This window comes from Ips typographus, linkage group LG14 (genome assembly GCF_016097725.1).
Source record: "Ips typographus isolate SLU linkage group LG14, UJ_Ityp_2.0, whole genome shotgun sequence".
NCBI lineage: Eukaryota > Metazoa > Arthropoda > Insecta > Coleoptera > Curculionidae > Ips > Ips typographus.
In genome coordinates this window covers 5,808,956-5,834,525 of record NC_138435.1, presented here as the reverse complement: position 1 = coordinate 5,834,525, position 25,570 = coordinate 5,808,956, and the positions used below count along the sequence as shown (strand labels likewise).

Below are 25,570 nucleotides of genomic sequence, written 5' to 3'. Positions count from 1 at the left end.
TTCTGAATTATTTATTTTCTTGCTGTAGTGATCTGACCTAACTAATATCTTTCTTTATAGTCTCTTTCGTTTTGGCATTTTAACATTAACAGAACATCCAACTGATTTTTGGCCTCTTGAACCTGATTATTACATTTATACAAGAAATTTCTATTGTAATCGGGATTGTATAACTTTTTTGGAAAACAATGGTGAAAAACTGCAAGAAATGTTTTGCTGAAAAGTGACCATTGTTGGTCTACATCAAACCTAGGAGCGTCGAACACATCCAACCATTGCTGCTGGCCGATTAATTCATAAAACTGTTCATTGTTTTCCTTGCTAAAAAATCTTTTATAATAACAACGTTTAGAACAGTCTCTTTCTAGATAAAATGTTATTTTTTGAGCCGTGTGATCTGATATAGTAGTGTTCAAGACACAGCTATTTATTTTTGATTCCGGAATATTAGTGAATATATTGTCAATGCAGCTTTTGCAAGAAGACGTAATTCTAGTGTTTTCTAAAATTGTGGGGTAGATTCCAAAAGATGACATAACGGACAAAATCTGTGTTCGAGTACTGTTACTTTCAAGAAGCTCTATGTTAAAATCTCCTGCAATAAAAATAGTCACATGAATATATTTAAATATTTCTTCAAGCATGGTTTCCAGTTTTTTAAAAAATACTGTTAGGTCACCTTTTGGAGGCCTGTATATGGTTGCTATAATACATGCTGTGTTCTCTAAATTACATTCTATACAAGCACACTCAAAAACTCCACTTACCGAAAGTTTATTAATCTTATTACGCACTTGATATTTAATGTCTGGATACAAATATATTGCTACGCCGCCATATCCTTGGTCCCTGCAGAAACTTGACGCTAATTTAAAACCGTTTATATTAATGTTGCTAAGGTATTCCATTTTCTTCCAATGTTCAGTAAGGCAAAGGCATTTGCAAGCTGTGTATTCCTCGAGTAGATGATTAACTGCGTCCACAGAGTTTCCGATTGATTGAACATTTTGATGAATGATGCTGATTCTACTATGATTCCCATAGTTTCGGTGTTCGCTCAGCTTGTTCTTCTTAGCAGGTTCCCCGTTGCTCCTTTCATAAAAAATCCTGTTGTGCTGTTGCCCCGAAGTTTGTGTGTTCCCGTTGTTTTTCGAGTTTTCTTATGAATGCAGGACATTTTTTGTCTCTGGCTGAATGCATTCGTTGAAATAGCCTAAGTTTTTTACAATTTGGACAATCTTACTTTGGACAGGTGGGCACTTACTTGGTTCATGTTTTCCCCCGCATTTGTGACAACAAAAATCGCTTTTGCAGTATTTAGAAACATGGCCAAAATTACAACATTTAAAGCATATTGCTAAGTTGGTGTGTTCTTGAACGTATGCCCTGGTGAGATCAAAAGTTAGGTTTTCATATTTGATTATCCATTTAAATATTGCAGGTTCAGCTTGTAAAATCCAGTTGTCTTTGTATTGATTTTTGCACGGTTTTTTAGCTACAAAAGTAATCTTTTTCTCAACTTCTGAGCCGAAAGTATCCTTTATTTGGGGATTATCTTCAATTAGTTCGTGAATTAGTTCTTTTGGTTCATATCCTTTCTCTATACCTGTCAACATAAACATTGGATTGGTACTATAAAGCGCTTTGTACTCCACTTCCTGTTGTTTCGACAATACCGTCTGCAGTCTCTGTTGCTGTTAATCAGACTCACACTGAACGACCACTCCTCCATTCTGTAAATGTCTAACGTTTTTGAATGTTTCCTTTGTTCCGTGATTGTTTAATAGAGGTTTCACCGTTTTTAAAATGTCAATTGTGTGTTTAGGATTTTTAGGCTTTATCATAGTTTCGTTTTTTTTTCCTGTGGGTGGTGTAATCCACACTTTATCTTTTTCAACCGTATTACCTTTAGTAGTTACGACTGAGCTGTATGTCTTCTTCCTTGTTACTTGTACAGGTAATTTTGGAAACTCGTCGTATTCTGAGATATTCTGGGTACTAGCTCTGGGGGCGTTTGTTATTTGGAAGTTATTTGTCGATGTTCTGTTTTGAAGACCTAGAGTGACTTCTGCTTCCAGTTTACCTACACTGAATGCCAAGGTAGTTACAATCAGATGAAGGTCAAACGAGGCTTTTCTTATTTCAGAGACGTCGCTTTGTTCTATAACTCTTTTGTCGGTCACATTGTGGATTACTTGTAGGTTTTTCAGGATATCATCAAAGAATGATCGTGTAGTACCATTAGAGTTTCCATGTTCATTTTTTGTTATATCATTTGACATATGGTTATTAGCCTTGTGTTCGTTGTTAATAATATAGTTAAATTTATCTTCAGTTCCATCCAATAGAATATGTTTGGCTATTTTTGTTCGTGTTGATTCTGGAGGGGTAGATTCCGATCTTGGTCTCTTTGGATTGTTGTCATTCTCGGTAAAGCACTCGCTTCTTGGAGGAGTTCTCATAACAGGCGCTCTACTATTGAAAAGTTTCAAAAAATCATCTTCACTGCTTTCTTTTTCTTGCAAATTGTTTTGTTCCGCCATGTCTTGTTTATTTACATCGCTTTGTTTATCTACATTGGTTTGTTTATTTACAATTCTGGAAATTTTTCCTTTTTTTCTATTGCTGGTATCGGTGGTCGAGCTGCCGTCTGTCTTATCGTCGGCTATATTGTCACGATCTAATTTTTAGTCGCAACGCGGGGACGTGTAGGCTGGGGTCGTAGTCAAGTTAAACTCAAAGATTGGATAACAAAAACAACAACGTTTATTCATAGAGAAACTAATAAAGAAAGATTAAATGAAAACTGAATTTATAAAAAGCATTGTCAGACATAAGTTGGTTTAATTCAAATTATAAGGTTTGTACTTACATGATAATTAATTCACAAACCATTTTGGACGAGGGTAAGTGTCAAGGTAGAGTTCCCTTAACTTTCGCGACCGAACCGTTTAGTTTCGCGGATAATTTCTAACTCCCCTTTCTTTCCCAATTTCTCGGCTATTTATTGTAAGGTATTGCGATCCCTTAGTCAGTTCAATTTCTTAATTGCTTGTCTAAGCACTTGGATCATTGTCCGAACAATTGATGACTTATTGCTGACTGGCGATTGCAACACCTTAGCTAGCTTCCGTTCTAAAAGGTTCGATTGCTTATTTTGCAACCCAAGTGGTCGATGACTTGTTTCGGTCAGTGGCCGATTATTTGCTGACTAAGTAATTAACGAAAATCTACTTGTGACAATATTCCTGGATTTTAACAATTTAAGTTGTGTTTCTTGCAAAGAAAGTGTTTCATCACTGTCCTCGCCACTACTATCGCTCATTTAGAGATATTGATCACTTTACTTCACTTTAAAACTTAAATTAGACTTTATTAACTTAATAAACACTTCAAATATTTTGAATAACACGGAGCAATTTAATATACGTTCGCACCGTTGTACTGTTCGCACCGTTCCCCTGTTAAAACCTATAAAATGAATATGATAATTATTCCAGTACCGCTCTAAAAAAATTTTACTTACTCTTAACATTACAGGCAGCCTGTTTCTTTGAGTCCCTTGTTCCATATGAGGAGCTAATATATTTATAATATCCAAAGATGCTTTCTTATTTAATCTAAAGTTTTTCACAAACTCTTGCTCGGAGATAGAAAATGGATTTTGTGCATCGCTTATGGTTCGTCGGAATAAACGCATTCGATTGCGTTCTTCCTCACGTTCCATATCTTCCACGATTAGATAATTAACGAATTGAAAAGCCATACTCAAAACTTAATTTAATACACGAGGTAATGCAGAGGTAGTGTCGAAATTAATTTCTAAGTCGAAATGCAGTTAGAATAGGCACCCTGAAGAACTAGTTCCTATAAAGGAACTGGATTTCCCATCTCTACACTGTGGTACTAAAGGGGATTAAAAAGTACTAGTTTTGTACTGACACTGGCAACGCTGCCAGTACCTAATTTCGAATATTCGAAAAACAGAGCTATCTCCCAAGACGGCCGTTTCGGTACTTACAAACCTCATCAGCTGGGCTGACTCTGTTGGTCTTCATTCCTGAAGACACTTTCCGAATGATCGAGAGTTGGTACTGAAGGAAATTAATTCTTGGACAGCGGCGCAGACTGCAACCTGCTGCCATCTGTGAAACAAAGATGAAGGGTGAACGACAACTGAAGGTTGCGTTCACCAGGTTGTCAAGAAGACAAGGTCTATATTTCACCAAAGACCGATATACAGAGCCCGCGTAAATGATGAGACTTGGAACGCTTAAATGATGAGATTTGGAACGCTTAAATAAAATCAAATTGTCCATCTTTTCACATAATAATGACGGCAAAGTGACAGTTTTACGGCACTTTCGTTTATTTTTTTCTAATGGAATGGGTGGTCGAATGACACCTTGTTTTGAAGGTTTGTTCATGTTCCAGTCAACCTTCAATTTGTACGTCATTTGTTTCAGTGGTTTTCGAATAGAAAGAAAAATAAAACAAAAATAAAATTAAAACTTAACTAAACTTTCAAAAACTCTCAGAATAAATAGAAAAGTTACTACTCTAGAAAATCAAACATTAAAGGAAAAATGTGGATATTTAAGCAGTAAATACAAACGCGAATAAAAATGCACTAAACAGTGACTTCGTCAAATATTGTAGTTTTAAAATATCTAATAGGTATTTTTTAGGTAATTTTATACAGCGCTAAAAAAAACAACAAACTCACCAGATATTTAGCTAGCGATCGGTTATTCGAAAACCACTGATGAACAAATGACGTACAAATTGAAGGTTGACTGGAGCATGAACAGACCCTCAAAACAAAGTGTCATTCGACCACCCATTCCATAAGAAAAAATAAACGAAAGCGCCGTAAAACTGACACTTTGACATTTTAAGCCGTCATTATTAGGTGAAAAGATGAACAAGTTGAAAATATTTAAGCGTTCCAAATTTTGTGGCAATAGCTATACAGGTTCAAAAAATAAATTATTTACGCGGGCACTGTATATGTTAAGCAGAAAGTTCACATAAGTGAAAGTTCTGAAGTTTCTTTGCCTGGTAATATCAAATATTACAAACCTACAAGCTTGCGCTTGTCCTTAGGTATGCAGGCATCAGGCTTGTAGGTTAGGTTAGGTTTTGTAATATTTGCTATTACCAGGCAAAGAAACTTCAGAACTTTCACTTATGTGAATTTTCTGCTTAACATATACAGGGTGATTCCAAAGTTGGTGCTTTTCTTTCACCTGCGAATAGGGCTTCAAAAAATAAAGTTTTTTTTCCTTTGACGTTTTTGAAATATGAACAATAACGAAGATACAGGGTGTCAAAGTTTAACTGAAAAAATAAAAATGTGCTTGATGATTGAATGATTTTGGCCAAACCACTTGAAGTAATTAAACAAAATTTTGTAGGTGTCAGTAGCTACGTGGAAAGGAAATTTTCCAAGAAACAACAATTTTTTGCGTTTACCAGTGGCGCGCGTATAATTTTTTAAAAACATTTTCGAAAAAAAATATTACCCTTCTAGTTTTTTTTTTTAATATAAAATTTATTATTAAATTCCTTGTTCAATTCTAAAAATAAAACCCCCTTTTATTATTTTTTGCTACGACGCACCGCTTTCGAGTAAAAAAATAAAAACCATCTTAATGCGTGCCTAAAATTAAATGCTGTTTTAATTTAAATTGTCAAATTATTAAAACTTAGTTCAAAGGCGGCTGAAATCTTTTGTTTATGTTTATGTCTGATGATAAAGAATAACCTGTAGTTAATTAAAATTAAATTTAAGTTATTTTTTATTTTGTTTTTTTTTCAGTAAAATTTTGACACCCTGTATCTTCGTTATTGTTCATATTTCGAAAAAGCGTCAAAGGAAAAAAAAACTTATTTTTTGAAGCCCTATTCGTAGGTGAAAGGAAAGCACCAACTTTGGAATCACCCTGTATATCGGTCTTTGGTGAAATATAGACCTTGTCTTCTTGACAATCTGGTAAACGCAACCTTCAGTTGTCGTTCACCCTTCATCTTTGTTTCACAGATGGCAGCAGGTGGCAGTCCGCGCCGCTGTCGAAGGATTAATCTCCTTCAGTACCAACTTTCGATCATTCGGAAAGTGTCTTCAGCAATGAAGACCAACAGAATCAGCCCAGCTGCCGCTTCTCGGCCTTTTGGCTAAGATCAAAGTGTCGAGAAGTCTACCGAACGCCAAGTGATAACCAGTGCATAACTGATCTTCTTGCAATTGTTAACATTAACAATAGTCGAGTCGAATTCGAAACAATCGCTTACGTCAGCCGAGTGAACCGTACCGAGTACAGACACCGACGATAGCGCAGCAGTTCCAATTTCCCATCCCGGGAACGGCGGGGAAACCCCCACAAGCCACTGAAATAGCCGATGATGACAACGCATCATTAGCTTCAAGCTACACGTCAGAGGCCAGTACCGCAACATCTTCCAAAATCTCTATCACTCAGCTAAAGATCGCCAAAACCATCGAGCAGCTGAAGAAACACATCAACCAGACTAAATGCTTAGACTGCAGTTCTCTTCATCGATCGATCGTGAATAGGACATCAACATCAGCTGAAACCCACAGGGAAACCATCGAGACAGCAATAGGCCACCTGAAAAGGACACACAAACTACAGTCCAAAAAAAGTCTAAACATGAGCAAAAAGCCAGTAACACAAACTGCTGATAATGGCACAGGCAGTTCAACAGCAAAAGATGGTTTTGTTTCGCCGACAATATGCGTTAAATTAAAGCATTTATTTAGCCAACCGACTACTACAATTGAAATTAAAAACAGATACGACAAACTACACAACGAACAGCAAAATGAATCAGACATGGACATGGAAACTACTGAAAACACAGAGGACTTAATAAGAAACAAAGCCATACCCACATTAAACAAGAAGGCTGGTAACACCAAACCACCACCTATTGTTATCAAGGGAAAGCTGCATTCTCACAAACTCTTTTTAAGTGAAATTAAAAAAGTAACGAAAAAAATTACTCTGAAATATGCCAAAAACTCTGTCATACTCTACACAGAAGACAAAATGGACCACCAAACAATACTTCGACAACTCAAAGAAGAACAAACTGAATTCCACACTTACACAACACCAGAAGAGGAAATCAAACAAGAACTTCAAGACGAACACAACATGCAAGTTTTCCATATCTACAAAATGAAAAACACTGTCAGGCCTCTCTACCTCATCATCGCAGATACTAAACAAACAGCATCCAAACTAAACCAGGAAATAAGATCAATTATGTCAGAGTATCTTGGGAAAAACCAGAAACCCATAATACAATGCCAAAGATGCCAGACCTGGCGCCATTCACGACAAAATTGCATGCGTAAAGTTAAATGTAGCAGATGCGCAGAAGAGCATGAAATTATTCATTGTCCAAACCGAGACTTTGAACCAAAATGCGCCAATTGTGGAGGAAAACACCGGTCTATCAGTACTACGTGTCCAGTATACGAGTACAGAACGAGCAAACTTCCGCAGAAAAAGCTGAAAGAAGCTCCTCTGCCAGCAAATCCAGCCTGGCGAAGCAAGCAGCCGCACCACCTGACGCAACCACCACCGCAAAGACAGCCACCCCCCAGACAAAGACATGAGGACTACGATATCAATTTCCCTGATACGCTGAGCGCTAGAGATGGACGCCGCAACGCTAGGCCGGCAGCTGATCGGGGGACATCTGGCATGACTCAGGTGAGAGACCTAAATGATGCGTTTAAGGAACTTAACACTTTAATAAACTTAAATGAAGCTCTCAAAGCCGTAAAACATTTTTCGAGTCTGTTGAGAGAGGGAGGTAAAACTTCCAGGGACAAATTTGAAATAATGACTCACTTTTTTAATGAAATTCTTCCCTCATATGAAATTTAAAATTCAATATAACATGTTGGAACTGTAATGGAATTCTCAATAAATTGGGAGAACTTAACGACTACCTAGCTCTGAAAAAAGCTGACATTGCAATAATACTTGAAACTAAATTACGTACAGGAGATACACTTGACTTTGACAACTTTTCAATTGAAAGACAAGACAGAATTAACCAACGAAATACAGGATACGGCCGAGGTGGAGGCGTATTAATCCTAATAAAATCGGGAATAAATTATAAGAGAATCAAAAATTTTCAAACATCAATTGAACGCGTTGCAATTTCTCTAAATAACAACACAATGATTGTTGGAACATACGCCCCGCCCTGGCTAAACATGACTATAAATGACTTAAGCCCATTCTTTACCACAAACTCAAGATGCTTGCTATTAGGTGATCTAAACGCTAAACATACGCACTGGAACAACCACATAAATAACCGAAATGGACACCTACTACACGAATATTTACAAGATAACGCTAACCTACAGCTTTTGTACACTGACGAACCAACGCACCATCCACTTGACCAAAACAACATGCCATCATACATTGATATAGGCATAAACAAAGGACTCACAAACCTTACTGAACTCAGAACAGAAACCGCTTTGAACTCTGATCATCTTCCAGTACAGATCACTCTGGATGATGACGGAGTTCAAGAACGACGCACAGTCTTTGACTACACAAATTTCAACTGGCCAAAATACCGACAACAACTCAACCGACTGACAGTTATTCAACTAAACAAACTCAAGAGATTCAAGAACAACTAAACAAACTAAACGTAAAAGACAATTCATTGTGGAAAGTAACACGAAAGTTACGAAGTAAACCGGTCAAAATCTCGACCATATTACGCACAATGGAAAAGATTTTTAACTCTGAGAAAGCTGAGACCATAGCTGAACATTTTAGTGAAATCCACAGTGAAAAACCGGACCTAACCGACGTGCAAAAAGACCCATCCCTCCACACAAAGATCCCATCCCTCCACACAAACTCAATGCATTAAAAACTACCCCCACGGAAATCCAAGAAATTCTCCGCTCCCTCCCAAACAATAAAGCTCCCGGTCCGGACACCATTCCTTACAAACTCTTAAAAAACCTTCCTCGCAAAACTATCATCCATTTATTGCATATTATAAATGCAATAATCCTTCTCCAACACTTCCCTAGTCAATGGAAAACTGCCATTATCATATCCATCCTAAAACCTGGAAAAGAAGCGACAAATCGAGAATCATATCGCGCAATATCTCTGGTGAACTCTCTGTCAAAGTTGGTAGAGAAAATTCTCCTGAAAAGAATCAATGTGACGGTGCAAAGTCTCTCGATTATTCCCCCGGAGCAGTTTGGTTTTCGGCCGGGACACAACATAAACATGTTAGCTGCAAAAATTGCATGTGAAGCTTACGAAGCATTTAACCGGGAGATGAACACCGTCATGTTGTTACTTGACATGGAGAAAGCATTTGATTCAGTTTGGCACGCTGGATTAATATACAAACTTTTCGCAATTTTTAATTTACCACTACATATTGTATCCTTAATCCACTCCTACATCCAAAATCGTACATTCCAAGTCCGCATCGAAGAAAGCTACTCTCTTCCCAAGCATCTGTGTGCAGGTGTACCACAAGGCACCGTTCTACCCCCTCAACTTTACACTTTATATACATCAGACATTCCCAAACACCACATGACTAAACTGGCATTATACGCGGACGATACTGCTATATACAGCCACTCATACTACGCCCAAGCCGCAAAAATACGAATCAACCACCACCTTAACGTTCTTTACCCTTACTATGACAAATGGAAACTCAATATCAACGCACACAAAACCGAATTAGTGGTGTTTACCAAGAAAAACACCAACTATAACATTACGCCACTTTTTGTGAAGAACACCGCAATAACACCGAAAAAGACAGTAAAGTATCTTGGAGTTATGTTTGACAGCAGACTAAACTTCTACTCGAATATATCCTACCTTGTCCAAAAAACCTTCGCCGCTTCCCAAAAATGATACCCACTCATGAATCCTAAATCTCCCCTAAGTCCTAGCAATAAACTACAAATTTACAAAACTATACTTCGACCAATACTTACTTATGCAGCACCTGTATGGATTATAATACCTGACAGACAAAGAAGACGACTTCAAGTACAACAAAATAAAGCCTTGAGGGCGATAACGTCATCAAGGATTTATACTAGAGTACAAGACTTACATGCTATGACTGGAGTTGAATACTGTAACGAAGTTACTAATTTTTCGCTGATTAAATCTGAATGCGCGTGACCTTCACTGCTGGGTGCTAGTCCGCGTCCGTCGTGGCGTCGATTCTATCGGGGCCGTCCGGGGCCGTTCGAAATGGTTCGGTGGGCGCTGAGAGTGGGTACCGCCACTAACAGCCCCCACCGTGGGATTTGTGTATAAAAGAAGGCCCCGAGCCGGAAAATAGGGATTCTTCGATCAGCAAAGATCGAAATCAGCCTGCTAAGCCGATCCGTGCCGACCGTTATCTCTTATCTCCGCGAACTTGTAAGTAAAAAATAGACACATACCGACCGTCCGGTATTTGTTCCGTTTGCTGTTTAAACCCGTACCGTTAACTGTAGTTAATATAATAAACTGTAAATTGGGGCATATTCAGTATCTTTCAGGGGATTTTCGTTTGGGGCATTTCCTATAGCTTTCCGGGGTTTTCTGTTTGAGGGTGTTTTTGATAAGACGGCGCCGGCTACAGTTACTAATTTTGGTGAAAACAGTTAGGTAATCCTTCTGGTCCTGTTCCTGTTTGTTGAACACCGGGGAAACGGTGTAGCAAGCGGGAACGGTGAATCCTGTGACTCGTTCGCTTAGCTCCGGGGAAACGGAGCAGTAAACGGGTTTGGGAATACTGGAGGGATTAGCGGCTGTGTGACTGGCAACGTCACGAGACTTAAAACCTCTGTTGCACGCTTGGGGAAACAGTGTGCAACCGAGGCTCTATTTGTCGAACCCCGGGGAATCGGGGAGAGGCACCTAGAGGTTAGGTCGAGTGGCGTGAACACCGCTGGTCACGTAATTGGGCCTCTTTGGGTTTTTTTTTTTTTTTTTTGGAATAAATTCCGGCGCCGAGTAGTCAGTTTTACATAACCGTACCGTACCGCCGTACTTTTACCGTGTCTTAATCTACAGTAGTCAGGCTAATCAGTAGTGAAGGGTCCGTAGGTAGTTTTCATTATCGTTACACGCTTTCCCCGTACCACCGTATAAGGTAATTTCCGTTTCATTGGGTATTCGTTACCGTGAGTATTTACTGTAAGTATTGAGAGCCGTAATACAGTGCAATTAGTGAAAACAGTTGTTTTAATTTTGTTTTCTTCCCGAACCCTTTGGAACTTTTCTCCAGCTGTCTAAAGGCTACCCAGGTACCGCAAAGTGGACCTTCAGCCACTATAAATAACGAAGGTGGCGCCCGAGGCAACGTAACCGAAGAAAACCGCGAGAAAAGCGCTACAAATTTGGCGCCCGAGCAGGGACCGATTTTTTTTTTTCCCCTTTATTATAGACTGTTTTCTTTTGCCGGTTTTCTTTAGCTGAAGAGAAATGGACGAGGAAGGCTACAGCGGAGACAGGGCCGCTGGTGGAGTGACCGAGGGTCGAGACAGCGACAACATGGAGTTGTCAGTAGTACCGGGACCGACTGACGTGAGGGTGAGTTGGATTTACGGGTTGAAAAAGGAAGAGTTGCAGGGTCAACTCAGTAAGTTTTGCCTGGATGTGACTGGGACCGTGGAAATGTTGCGTAGACGACTGGTGCGTTACATGCGTGAGGGTGTGGCAACACCGTCCCCACACTTGCAACAGTTTGCGTTTCCTGCAGTACCGGTTGTTGGGTTTCCAAACCACCCACTGTCACCGCCAACCACTACCGCCGTAACGTCGACGACCACCCGGTATTTTACGACTGTTACAGGTACTTCTGTGGTGACAACGCCTCCTGTCACTATGACAGGCTTGCCAGCCGTCACGTTTGCCCTGCCGCCGACCGTTCACTCACCGCCCGCCGTTTCTGGATCCCCGTCTACCACCGTACCGCCGCCGACTGCCCATGTGCAAGTACACAACTGGAAAGTGTACTTTGATGGCCGAAACGACCCCGTTGCATTTGTGGAGCGTGTCCAAGAGCTCTGTGACGCTCAAGGCATTTCCATGGACGTTTTATTGCCACATATGCCTGATTTGTTACAGGGTGAGGCCGCTTTGGGGTTCCGTAACAACAGAGGAAGTTGGCGATCCTGGGGGCAGTTTCTGGCTGATTTTCGCAGCTTCTACTTCCCCATAAATTATGCCGAAGATTTGGAGCTGGAAATCAGTCGGCGACGTCAGCGACCGAATGAATCGGCTGGTGCGTATATAACTGAGCTGCAGACGTTAATCCGCCGTCATGGGGGAATTAGCCCGGAAGAAGAGCTGAGGTGGCTCTATCGTAATTTGTTGCCGGAGTACCGACAACAAATCCGTCGGGGCGATTTTTCGGATCGCACCAGCTTTGCCCGATCGGTTCGAGAAACCGAACTATTGTTCAAGGAGCTGCACTCACCGCCGCCGCCTATAATTCCCGCCTCCATACCGTCGTCACGGCCATTCTCAGGGCCCCGGAATTTTACTAACACCCGTCAATTTACAGAAAATCCAGCAAACCGGGCAATTAGGCCAACGACAGTGCCGCCAGCTAGACCATCCACTGGGACCGAAGAACGAGCCGGACCAAGCCAACAGGCTACGGATAACGGCCCTCAATGCTGGAACTGCGGTCAAAAAGGCCATTACCGTTCGGCCTGCAGAAACCAGGCAAGGCTGTTTTGCTCCCGTTGTGGCAAGGCCGGTGTATTGAGCCGGGATTGCACCTGCCGGACGGGAAACTAGATCGGTGTTGCATTGCAGCAAGGTCCGTCCAGCACCGTCAAACCGAAACCTTGCCTGTCCGTACAAAAGAAGATTGCCGTCCGCACCTGCCTGTTACAATTTTAGAAACACCGTTTAGGGCATTAATAGATACCGGAGCAGCTCATTCTTTCATAGGTGACGCCGTTAGGGAGTTGTGTGTTGCTAAACGTTCGCAACAGATCACCCCGCACACCAGTTCCGCTCAAGTTGCTAGTGGAGGCGTGGTCAAGATCACCGAAGCTTTCCGGCTTACCGTCTCTATTAATGATCTTAGTTTGCAGGCAGATCTGAGCTATTTGCCAAATCTCACTTCCGACGTTGTGTTTGGCATGGATTTGTTAAAACAACATGCTTTTCAGATTGATCTAAGCACCAGTCAGGTTACCGTAGTACCGCTGCCTCTTCCATGCAGTCCGTTGGGTCTTACCGCACCGCCGAAACTGTTGCTAACCGCCGATGAAGAGGACCGACTTCAGAACTTTTTGGCCGCCGAACTACCCGGTTTTGAGTCAATAGAGGGCACAACACCGCTGATTTACCACCACATTAACTTGACACAAAGCGACCCCATAAAACAAAGATACCACCCCCGCAATCCGAAAATGCAGGAAGTGATCAACACAGAGGTTGATCGGATGCTGGAAGAGGGCGTTATTGAGCCTTCCATGAGCCCTTGGAGCTCGCCGGTGGTGATTGTCAAGAAAAAGGATGGTAAGCACCGGTTCTGTATCGATTTTCAGAAAGTGAACTCTGTGTCTCGTCCGGATGCGTACCCGTTGCCGTTTATCAACGCAATACTAGACAAGCTGCGCAGAGCCAGATACATTTCTAGTATAGACTTGAAACAGGGTTACACGACATAGAGTTCGAAGAAAACCGCCGTGGAAAAGAACCCCGAAGCTTTTCCGGATTTTTGTGTGCGCAATGGCCGTCTCTATCGACATTTCTGGGACATGACCGACTTGACTGAGAACGAAATGGCCGATCCATGGAAGGTTTGCGTGCCTAAAGATGCTCGAAGAGCTGTACTGGATGAAAACCACTCTCAACCGACCGCCGGCCATCAGGGCATAGCCAAGACAATAGCCCGCATTGCCCGCCGCTATTATTGGCCAGGGATGTTCCGAGATACCGCTCGGTTCGTCCGGAATTGCTCTGTTTGTCAGCGATTTAAGGGTGAATCCCAGAAACCGCCTGGAAAGATGCAACCGTCCCGCAACTGTCAACCGTGGGAAACCGTTAGCACTGACCTAGTGGGGCCGTTACCGAGGTCCTCTAAGGGTAACTCTTATTTGGTTGTGTTTCAGGATAGGTTTACAAAGTGGGTCCAGTGCAAAGCCATCCGCAAAGCTACCGCCAAGGCCGTCAGTCAAGCTTTACACGAGGAAGTCTTAATGCGCTTTGGGTGTCCGAAAACCGTAATTTCCGACAACGGGACCCAGTTTACTGGTAAACTGTTCCGTGGTTTACTGAAGGAAATGGGAATAAACCACCGTCTGACTCCGCCGTACACACCGCAAGCAAACCCGGTAGAGCGTACAAATAAAACTTTGAAAACTATGGTGGCTTCCTTTTGTGAGGAAAACCACAGAAAGTGGGATGTTTATCTTACAGATTTGGTTTTCGCCGTGAACACGTCCCGGCATGAGTCTACAGGGTTTACTCCGGCTTTTCTGAACTTTGGCCGAGAGTTGGAGCCGCCCGCTGCATTGTCCCGTCCGCCCGTCACCGACCTTACAAACGACCGCCCGCCCGTCACCGACCTTACAAACGACCGCCCGCCCGTCACCGAACTTACAAACGACCGCCCGCCCGCCGAAACCGACTACCAAGGCTATACCGAACATCTCCGAAAGCTTGCTGAAGTTTATGAGTTGGTCCGAGTTAATCTGGGCCGAGCTTTCTCCGCTCAGAGCCGTAACTACAATTTGCGCCGACGAGAATGGAGATGTAAAGTTGGGGACCGAGTTATGAAACGGGAAAATCCGTTGTCATCCGCCGACAAGGGTTTTGCTGCAAAGTTAGCCCCGAAGTTTTCCGGACCGTACTTGGTAAAACGAGTTGTGTCACCGGTGGTGTACGACTTAAGGGATGAGAACGGAAAATGGTACCGCCGTATACATATCAAGGACTTAAAACCATTAAGTTCTGCGGAGGTGATGTATTAATGTACCGTAGAGTTCCGGGGGTTGTAATTGGGGTTGTGCCTTTTTTTTTTTTGTATCGTCTAGTGATTATGTGGGCAGGTAATGTGCCGAAACACCCGTACCTTACGACTATGTTTACAGAGAATGACTCCTCCGCCGGCAAAGCGCCCCTGCTTCGAGCAGTTTCCCCACCTTCGGGATTGGCCAGCGGAACTGCTCGAGTTCCTCGGCGATTTAGGGGAGCCGGACAACCGTGTGTTTTCCCCGCCAACGCGACCGTCACCGCCGACCGAACCGTCACCTCCGCCGCCGTCGACCGACCTGTTTGATCCGCCGACGCCGCCGCCGTCTGTGCCGTCCCCGTTTTCTCCGTCCCGGACGCCGCCGCTGCCCTGTCTGTCCCCGATGCCGCCCTTATTGTCTCCGATCCCGCCCTCGCCACCGCCGCCGCCGACATGGAGGTTGATACCCGTCACCCTGCCGCCCCCAACACCCGGCCTGTCGGCGGCCGAAATCTTGCTGGCACGGTATGGCGGTCGGGCGCCGCGCGACGGGGAGGCTTGGCCGGACCGCCAGGTGGCGGACTTCGCCGTGGTGTACCCAGACCCGAAGGACTGGCCACCCGGTCTTGTGGCGGCGTTGGGGGGAAGGTTTTCGGCGTCCAGCGGGCGCCGCCGTGTCTTGCTGACCAGCTCCACTGGGACGCGGGTGCGCGTGGCGCTGCCTAGGCGGTCGCAGGCACCGCCGTAGGGCACCGGAAAAAAAACAGTTGGTAACACCGTAAAAAAGTAGAAAGGGGGTAACAAATATTGTGGGGGTAGATTGTGTTGTCTGTTCGTTCTGTTTCGGGGGTCCTGTACCGACACTTATTCTTTTTTTTTCTATATTAGCCGACATGAGCGACAGTGACGCATCGTCCGATGTGTTAGTGGTGGTCCCAACGGGGGGTGACCCCTTCTATCGGGAGGTGGACCGCCACGCACCGTCGCCGCCGCCGCCGAGCCGACCTGAGACCCCAGTGGCAATCCGACGCCTCCGAGAGGAGACAAGGTGGATGGAGGACCATCGGGTGACGGTGCACCCCGACTCATGCTGGAGGTGCGGTCACCGGGGGCACTACCGGACGGAGTGCCAGCTGTCACCGATGCTTTTTTGCTCACAGTGTGGGAGGCTGGGTGTCACCACCCGTCGGTGCTGCCCACAGCCGCTGCCGCCTCCGCCGCCACCGCGACCTTCGCGCTCCCGCAGGTCGCCCGCCGATCCGTCTCCCGTCCGCCGCCGATCGTCGTCCCGGGGTTGCCCACGGTGTGGGTGCACCGAGAGGCGCCACCGCTTGGTGGATTAGTTTTAGTTTAGGTTAAGCTAGGTTAAGTGTTAGTTAACTAACGTTAGAGTTTCTTTTTTTTTTAGCTTTTTTTCGCAATAATAAAAAAAAAATATTGTGTTGGGGAAATATATATTTTTTTTTTTCCGTAAGAAGGGGGGGTGTGTAACGAAGTTACTAATTTTTCGCTGATTAAATCTGAATGCGCGTGACCTTCACTGCTGGGTGCTAGTCCGCGTCCGTCGTGGCGTCGATTCTATCGGGGCCGTCCGGGGCCGTTCGAAATGGTTCGGTGGGCGCTGAGAGTGGGTACCGCCACTAACAGCCCCCACCGTGGGATTTGTGTATAAAAGAAGGCCCCGAGCCGGAAAATAGGGATTCTTCGATCAGCAAAGATCGAAATCAGCCTGCTAAGCCGATCCGTGCCGACCGTTATCTCTTATCTCCGCGAACTTGTAAGTAAAAAATAGACACATACCGACCGTCCGGTATTTGTTCCGTTTGCTGTTTAAACCCGTACCGTTAACTGTAGTTAATATAATAAACTGTAAATTGGGGCATATTCAGTATCTTTCAGGGGATTTTCGTTTGGGGCATTTCCTATAGCTTTCCGGGGTTTTCTGTTTGAGGGTGTTTTTGATAAGACGGCGCCGGCTACAGTTACTAATTTTGGTGAAAACAGTTAGGTAATCCTTCTGGTCCTGTTCCTGTTTGTTGAACACCGGGGAAACGGTGTAGCAAGCGGGAACGGTGAATCCTGTGACTCGTTCGCTTAGCTCCGGGGAAACGGAGCAGTAAACGGGTTTGGGAATACTGGAGGGATTAGCGGCTGTGTGACTGGCAACGTCACGAGACTTAAAACCTCTGTTGCACGCTTGGGGAAACAGTGTGCAACCGAGGCTCTATTTGTCGAACCCCGGGGAATCGGGGAGAGGCACCTAGAGGTTAGGTCGAGTGGCGTGAACACCGCTGGTCACGTAATTGGGCCTCTTTGGGTTTTTTTTTTTTTTTTTTTGGAATAAATTCCGGCGCCGAGTAGTCAGTTTTACATAACCGTACCGTACCGCCGTACTTTTACCGTGTCTTAATCTACAGTAGTCAGGCTAATCAGTAGTGAAGGGTCCGTAGGTAGTTTTCATTATCGTTACACGCTTTCCCCGTACCACCGTATAAGGTAATTTCCGTTTCATTGGGTATTCGTTACCGTGAGTATTTACTGTAAGTATTGAGAGCCGTAATACAGTGCAATTAGTGAAAACAGTTGTTTTAATTTTGTTTTCTTCCCGAACCCTTTGGAACTTTTCTCCAGCTGTCTAAAGGCTACCCAGGTACCGCAAAGTGGACCTTCAGCCACTATAAATAACGAAGGTGGCGCCCGAGGCAACGTAACCGAAGAAAACCGCGAGAAAAGCGCTACAATACATTAACGACTACATTGACAAAATCGCCGAAAAATTTTATACTTACCAAATTCACGGTTCGGAGCTAACCAAACATCTAGCTGACATAAGATTTGGCCCAAACAGACGACTAACGCACGGTCCTATTTATAAAAGACTGCCAATTTACTTTCGAAATTTATTATAACACCTTTAAAATTCACAAATTCATTTAATTTTACCTTTCACCTACCTAAAATTTCTACATAGACCAGCTTAACAAACACTGAAACACAGAAATGACTTGACATAAACGTTAACAGGCACGGAGAGTAGGTGGGGGCCCCGATCGTCGAACCAGACATAACGTCTGATGAGTCGAGAGGGGTCATGAACCAAAATCCGGTGCAGTTCTTACAAAATACTCGAAAAGCCTAGAATAGGCCAACCGTTTATAATATACGGTACCAATATTTAAAGGGTTTTTTATTTTCCCTAATTTGTCTCTGGAAACAAACTAAACTCTCGCATTCCTTCAAACATTTTTTGCCTTCACGGCTTTGAGAATCTAAAGTTCCCGCATAAAGGTCTCTCGCCTGGGAGGCGGGATTTCCCCTGAAACAACGCTGCAAGCACGGTGCTGTATAAAGGCCTAACAACGAGGCTCCCTGTATCATAGGGCAGTGAGTCCGTCTCTGTGCGCTTAGCGTACAGGGAAATACAGGACCACACTTACTTTACACCTTTGTACATAATATGACATTTTGTAAATATGTAAATAAAGTCTATGTATATAATCAGCCCAGCTGATGAGGTTTGCAAGAACCGAAACGGCCGCACAGTGGTACGGTCTTATGGACGCCTGCGGTCATAATATAAAACACTACTTTTAATATACTTTTACATAGTTATCAAAGGCTTCTTCATTTATTGCTCTTCCGCTTATCAAAACTTGAAGTACAGTAGAGAACCTGATAATGAGCTCTTCATCAACTCCTGTTACTTCTTCAACTATTTGAGAATCTCTAAAAAAACTTCTAGCAGTATTGCCATCGTTTGAGTTTCCACTTCCTTGTCTCGGCACGTCAACATTTATACCAAGTCTTTGTTTAACACTGGATCTAGCACTCCACTTTTTAAAATCTAAACGATATGATATATTGTCACGTTAAGGGGTAGCTCAGAAGAAGAAAACCACAGGTATGCAGGTAAGCCGTTTTTATTTAAGATAAAACTACAATGCCAAGTAGGCGAGGATCATGATGTAAGGAGCGTCTGAAGGGTTTCGCGGAGGGCGCACGCTTACCGGGGGTGAATAGAACCCTAGACTAGTGTCCCAGGGCATTCACCACGCCGAATAAGACGCGTAGGTACTGATAAAGGGAGATAAGCCGGTACGGCAACTAATGCTGCTCGCCCGTGCTATTTCCTTTGTCAGGCTGATTTCCGGGTGCTTGCACTTGGTTACCAACAGATGGTAAACCCAGACTGTCCCAGAGATCAGTGATTAGTACGTGCTTCGAAGCTTTATTTATACCTACATCATGACCCCAATTCGCCGATCTTGTTTACATAGGACTGGTATTGGGGGAGACCGGAGCAACTGTAGGTACGGAACATAGTGTAATTACTATGTTACATGCCCCTCCCCCAAAAGTGTTCGCCCCGAACGCTAAAATCTAGATATATCCCTGATGTTTACACTTCTACCCTTAACTATTATCTGGTGGAACGAGTCCTTTATTTTCTTTACTAGAACATTGCATGCCTTATCCCTACGGTTTTGCCCCTTCTGCGCGTCCTCCCCCGTTACTCAGTTCACGGGTAAAGTCCGCCACACGTGGTTGTGGGTTCGCTGTTCCTGCTTGATGTGTTCAGCGATAGATGGGGGTACTTGTTGATTGCTCTGACCGGCTTGACCCGGGCGACATGTAAAAAAAAATATAAAACAAAATGGATAAACAATAAAATAAACTTAATCTAGTACCCTACTAATTTTTTACTCACGATACATTGTCACTTATTCTTATTACTACCTATCCTGTTAACCAATTTGGTCTCCGAAGCCCCACAAGAGTGTGCTAGGATGGAATTTACTGGTGAGTGGCCGGGTTCCCTTTTTCCTCCTCTTCTGTTTCCTCTGCTATTTCCCCCAACGTCCATTCGTCGTGGAATGGCAGTATTCTGCCTATATGCACCACGTCTGTTTTCCTTCCACCCTCTTGCTTTACTTCGTAATTCACCTCGCTTATTTTTTTTTGTAATCCTGTATGGCCCAAACCACCTTAACAACAATTTCTCGCTCTTGCCCACTTTTCTTATTGGTATAAATATTTTTACTCTGTCCCCGACTTCATACTCCCCCTCTCTATGCTTAGAGTCGTAGAGCTCCTTGTCTTTCCCTTGTTTTTTATGTATGTTGTCTACGGCCAATGCCCTTATCATCAATGCTTTTTCTCTTAGCTCCTTGGCATTGGTGCTCGTTTCTTTATCTAAGAGAGCTGTATCCAATGGCAGAGTCGGGCTTCGTGCAAATATTAATTCAAAGGGCGTGAATTGCGTCGTCTCCTGTTTCGCTGTGTTGTACGCGAAGGTGACGAAGGGCAGGTATGAACACCAGTCCGTTTGTTCTGTGTTACAATACAGCGACAGCATGTCGGCTAATGTTTTGTTCATCCTTTCCGTTAGCCCATTGCACGAAGGGTGATATGCTGTGGTGAAGGTGCTTTGGACGCCCATTATTTGTTGGAGTTCTTGCACTATCTCAGACTGGAAAACTTTTCCCCTGTCGCTCAGAATAGTACGGGGCACACTGTGTATTAAGAGCACCTTTTCTAGCAAGAATTTTGCTACTGGCCCTGCCTTGCCGTTAGGTAGGGCTGCTGTTATCGCGTACCTTGTTGCGTAGTCGGTTACCACCACAATGGTTGTCTTTCCCAGACTGCTTTTTCGAAAAGGACCCAACAGGTCTATCCCCAGCTGATCGAACACTTGTCCCACTTGAATAGGCTGGAGTAGCCCTAGGGGTTTTCTGTTTGAGGGTCCTTTTCTTGCCTGACAATCCCTGCACCCCCGGATGTACTTGTGCACGTCCTTCACCATGTTGTCCCAGTAGTATTTTGGGCTTAGTCTACTCAGAGTTTTGGTCATACCCATGTGTCCACTTGTGGGTGCGTTGTGGGCTTCCCATAGCACTTCCTCCCTTAGTGCCCGTGGTATTACGAGCGCATATTCTAAGCCGTCTTTATCTGCGGTGGCTTTGTACAATATGTTGTCCCTTATCCTGAAATTCTTCGCCTTTCGTGGTGTTATTGCGTCGCCGGTACTATTTTCGGGGTCCATGATTGCTTCTTTTAATTCCCTTAGATCCTTGTCTCTGTTTTGTAGTTCGTCTATCTTTACTGTCGAGATGGTGAAGGTGGGCACGTCATCTAACTCCTCGATTTCCATATTATCTATATGTAGAGCGGGGTTGCGAGATAGACAGTCTGCGTCTTGATGCTTGCTGCCTTTCTTGTATACCACCGAGTAGTCGAACTCGGCTAGTTTTAGTGCCCACCGTGCTAACCGCCTAGAGTGGTCTTTTATGTTGTGTATCCAACAGAGTGCATGGTGGTCGGTGAGTATTACCACCGGTCTTCCGTAAATGAGATGTCTCAAGTACGTCATCCCCCATACAGCGGCCAGCAGTTCCAATTCACTTATAGAGTAGTTTCTCTCAGCTTTTGATAGTGACCTGCTTATGTATGCTATGGGGTGATTTTGCTTGTCATCTTCCTGCAATAGTATCGCCCCAATGCCCTCTGTGCATGCGTCTGTGTGGAGGGTGCACCCGATGTTAGGGTTGTAGTGTTTCAACACCGGGGCTGTCGTCAGTCGTTCTTTCAGTTCCTGAAATGCCTTTTCCTGTTCTATACCCCAATGAAATTTGTTTTTCTTTGTGGCCTCATGCAGGGGCCGTGCCAACACTGAATAATTTTTTATGAATTTCCTGTAGAAGTTGCATAAGCCCAGGAAACTTTGAAGTTCTTTCGTTTTCTTCGGCGTCGGGAATTCTTTAATCCCTGCTAACTTCCCTTCTTCGGGGTATATGCCTTCCCCGCTTACTGTATAGCCCAGTATTCTTACTTGCTCCTGCAGATACTCGCATTTGCTGGGTTTAAGCGTGAGGTTAGCTTCTCTCATTCTTGTGAATACTTTTTCCAGCTTCTTGATGTGATCCTCTAGGTTTTCGGAGAATATTATTATGTCGTCTAAATATATCAGTATTTCTCTCCACTTAAGATCTCTAAAAACTTTGTCTGCTAGCTGCTGGAAGGTGGCTGGGGCGTTGCAGAGTCCGAAGCTTAGTACATTGAACTCATACGAGCCATGGCCTTGTGCTGTGAAAGCCGTATATTGCTTTGAAGATTCTTCGATCGGAATCCGCCAGTACCCCGAGAACATGTCCAGTGTCGTGAAATATCTGGCGTTTCCTAGATAGGTCAATATATCATCTATCTGCGGTAGGGGGTAGCAGGATTTCTTTGTCACCGGGTTAATGGTTCTCTTGTAATCCACACAGAATCTGGTGGAACCATCCTTTTTCTTAACTAGGACTACCGGGCTTGCCCAGGGTGAATGGCAGGGTCTTATTACCCCACAGTCTAACATTTCCTGTATCTGGGCATCTATTATTTCCCTTTCGTTCTGTGAGACTCTGTACGGGCGGCATTTTACTGGTTTGTTCTCAGTTACTTCTATCTTGTGTTCGATAAGGTTTGTTTTGCCCATGAACTTAGGTGATTTGCAGAACACGTCTTCATAACTCGCTAATAATTGCTTTAACTTTTCTTTAAAGCGTCCTTCTGGTATGTGTTCGAGCTTATGGTCCTCTAGGTTCACCTTTTCATCGTTCGATTGGCGGACCGAGAATACTTGACTGGACGCCGTTTCTTTTTCCATCTTTGCTATAGTGGTACCTTTATACACTATTCTTGGCGTTGGGCCGACGTTTTTGAGCTCTATCGTGGGGCTCTCTCCGTCTTGCCCGTAGTTGCCCAGCAGGTGGTTCCTGATTAACCAGTTTTCATTAGGTACCACGTGTGTTCCCTCTGTTGGGGTATTCTGCGGTCCTGTTGTTATTGTTCTTGTTTCGCCAGGCATGATGACCACATCTTCCGCAGCCCTTAATTTAGTTTGTCCTGGCGGGATTTCCTCAAAGTAGTTTGGTAGGGTTTCCCATCCTGTTTTCGCTTTGCTGGCGCGTGTTTTCCTCTTTCCTTTTCCTTTTGATATCCAGATTTCTATGTTGGTGCCTCTAAACGCGTCTGTTAGTATTTTCTTGTTGGTTAGCCAGCTTGTGGGATCGCCTCGTTGGCTTAACCTTGGTAAGGCGATGCTCCTAATTTTATGTTGATTCGCCCATTGTCTCAGTGCCGTGCAGCATCTTCTGAAGGGTTCGATGGCGACTGAATGGGCGTTTTCCTCTTTGGCCGTCATCTGAACTATCCGTCGGCCGTTTTTTGAGAAGAAATCCAGTTTTCCCATGTGGGAGTCATTCATTTTTTCTACCCCTGCGTGGCTTCTGATGACCTTAGCAATACCCCCGTCGTTGCAGGGTGTCGTGGATACTGTAAATGCCCAAGCCGTGTTCTTGGGGAAGGAGAAAATCGATCTGGGCACCTCCTGTATGTTAGGCTCTGGTACCCGTGAATTTGCTTGCTTTTCCCTGTTTTTTCCCGCTTTTGCTTGCTGGGTTGCTCTGCTTGGATCACTTTTTTTGTTTTGCGGGTGTAAATGTGGGTTTTGTTTGCTTGTGCTTTTTGCTTGATGGCTAAATCTTATGGTTAATCCTTCTTCAAGGGTTAACGTTTTATTTGCCATGTCTATTATCGCTTTTGTCTCCACCAAAAATTCCATTCCCAAGATGAGTGGTTGGGGTGGGTTTCTTAGTATAGTAGCTCGTATGTCCCATTTTCCTACGTAGTTCCCTACTATCTCTAGTGATGTTTTTGTTTCCCCCAGGCTGGGGATTTTCTGGCCCCCTGCCGTGAGCAGGAGGATGGAGTGTCTTGTGCTTCTTTGCTTGTTTTCTATTAGGCGATCGCTTACTATGTTCAGCTCCGCCCCTGTGTCTATTATTGCTGGTATAAAAAATCCATTTAAAATAACGTTGATTGTTAATACCTTGTTGCACGCGGGCCCCCAAGTGGAGAGGGTGACGGGACTCAATTTTGCCACCCATTGTCGTTTGGGTGCTGCGGCCTGCTTCTGCAGGTTGCGGCGAAGTGCCCAATTTTACCACACCGGTAGCACGTGGGCCTGTTATCTCGTGCCCTTGTGACCGAGTAACGTCTTTGAGGCGGGGGGGTGCGCCTTGTGTCATATTCCCTTCTGGGTGGTGGCGGGGTTCTTTCCCTTGTGAAAGGGCGGCGGTTTTCGTATTGTACTGGCCTTGTCAACCTGGAATTATCGTATGCTTGACGCTGTGGGCGAAATGTGGGCGCGTCTCTGTAACCTGGGCGGAGACGCTGTTGTGGCTGGAACGTGGGCGTAGAGGGTCGTGGGGGTGGTTCTGTGGGTGCGTTATCCATTGTGATGCACAATAACTTGATTTCTTCTAGTGATCTAGGTGGCTGGTTGGGGAAGTGTGTGAGCCAGTAGTACCTAGCTTTGGCTTCGGTTGTTAAACCCTCTTGAAAGATCTCCTGGAATTCCCCAAAATCGATATTCCGCTTGTATTCCTCGTAGCGGACCCTTAGGTCGTAGAAATAGTTCCTTGTGGGTTCTAACGGGTCCTGTGTTCTCTCTCGGACTCTTGCCAGCAGACGTAGGCTGCTGTTGTTGTCGTCGAATTCATTTTTAAATGCCTGACATATGAGGGGCCAGTTACTGTCCGGGTGGCCTTCTTTATATTCTGTGTACCATAAACTTGCAGCCCCCTGCAGAAAAGATTGAAAGTACAGAATCTTCAGGGCATCATTCCAGTTGTTGGCCACTGCCATTCGGTCATATGTTGCTATGAAAGATTGTGCTGAATCTTTGCAAGGGTTGAAAGTTGGGGGGCTGATAAACTGTGGCAAAGCGGGCGTTTTTTTCCCCCGTTTCTACCGTGGAGATCGTAATGTTTGCCATTGCGCCGGTAAGTGTTTCCGATTCCCTGTTTATCCCCTGGGAATATGCTTGATTACTTATTTTTACGTTCTCTATGTCTTCGTCACTTTTTCCTGCTTCTGTGGCGTCTTTTTGCCGTACCAGGGTCAGGGTGATATAACTCGGCGATCCCTCTGTATTTTGGTTCTGAATGTTCCCAACACTCGAACTTCTGTGCCTTGGTGCAAATGGGCTGTCGGGTTTTGCGGATCTCAAATTGTACCCTTTATTCATTCCCTTTTTCCTGCGCCGTTAACTGCGTCTGCGAGGGCGTGTCCACCAATTTGGAGATTAGCAGACGGGGATGAAACAAGGCGCCTCCACCATGTCACGTTAAGGGGTAGCTCAGAAGAAGAAAACCACAGGTATGCAGGTAAGCCGTTTTTATTTAAGATAAAACTACAATGCCAAGTAGGCGAGGATCATGATGTAAGGAGCGTCTGAAGGGTTTCGCGGAGGGCGCACGCTTACCGGGGGTGAATAGAACCCTAGACTAGTGTCCCAGGGCATTCACCACGCCGAATAAGACGCGTAGGTACTGATAAAGGGAGATAAGCCGGTACGGCAACTAATGCTGCTCGCCCGTGCTATTTCCTTTGTCAGGCTGATTTCCGGGTGCTTGCACTTGGTTACCAACAGATGGTAAACCCAGACTGTCCCAGAGATCAGTGATTAGTACGTGCTTCGAAGCTTTATTTATACCTACAT

The 25,570-nt window shown here is 44.3% G+C and overlaps 1 protein-coding gene across 1 annotated transcript; it reads left to right on the top strand.

Moving 5' to 3' along the window:
• The first annotated feature begins 8,859 nt into the window (after nucleotides 1-8,859).
• On the top strand, nucleotides 8,860-17,606 carry LOC145737523 (uncharacterized). The gene is made up of 3 exons (XM_081992226.1): nucleotides 8,860-10,484; nucleotides 15,916-16,123; nucleotides 16,188-17,606. Exons 2-3 carry the CDS (start codon nucleotides 15,921-15,923, stop codon nucleotides 16,384-16,386), a joined length of 402 nt encoding a protein of 133 aa, XP_081848352.1. The 5' UTR covers nucleotides 8,860-10,484; nucleotides 15,916-15,920; the 3' UTR covers nucleotides 16,387-17,606.
• Nucleotides 17,607-25,570: the final 7,964 nt, after the last annotated feature.

What these genes read in the sequence shown, in the direction of transcription:
- LOC145737523 (XM_081992226.1), top strand. Translation starts at nt 15,921, where the DNA reads ATGAGCGACAGTGACGCATCGTCCGATGTGTTAGTGGTGGTCCCAACG. An exon ending in CACCCCGACTCATGCTGGAG is followed by an intron (nt 16,124 to 16,187) that starts GTGCGGTCACCG and finishes TTTTGCTCACAG; the next exon opens with TGTGGGAGGCTGGGTGTCAC.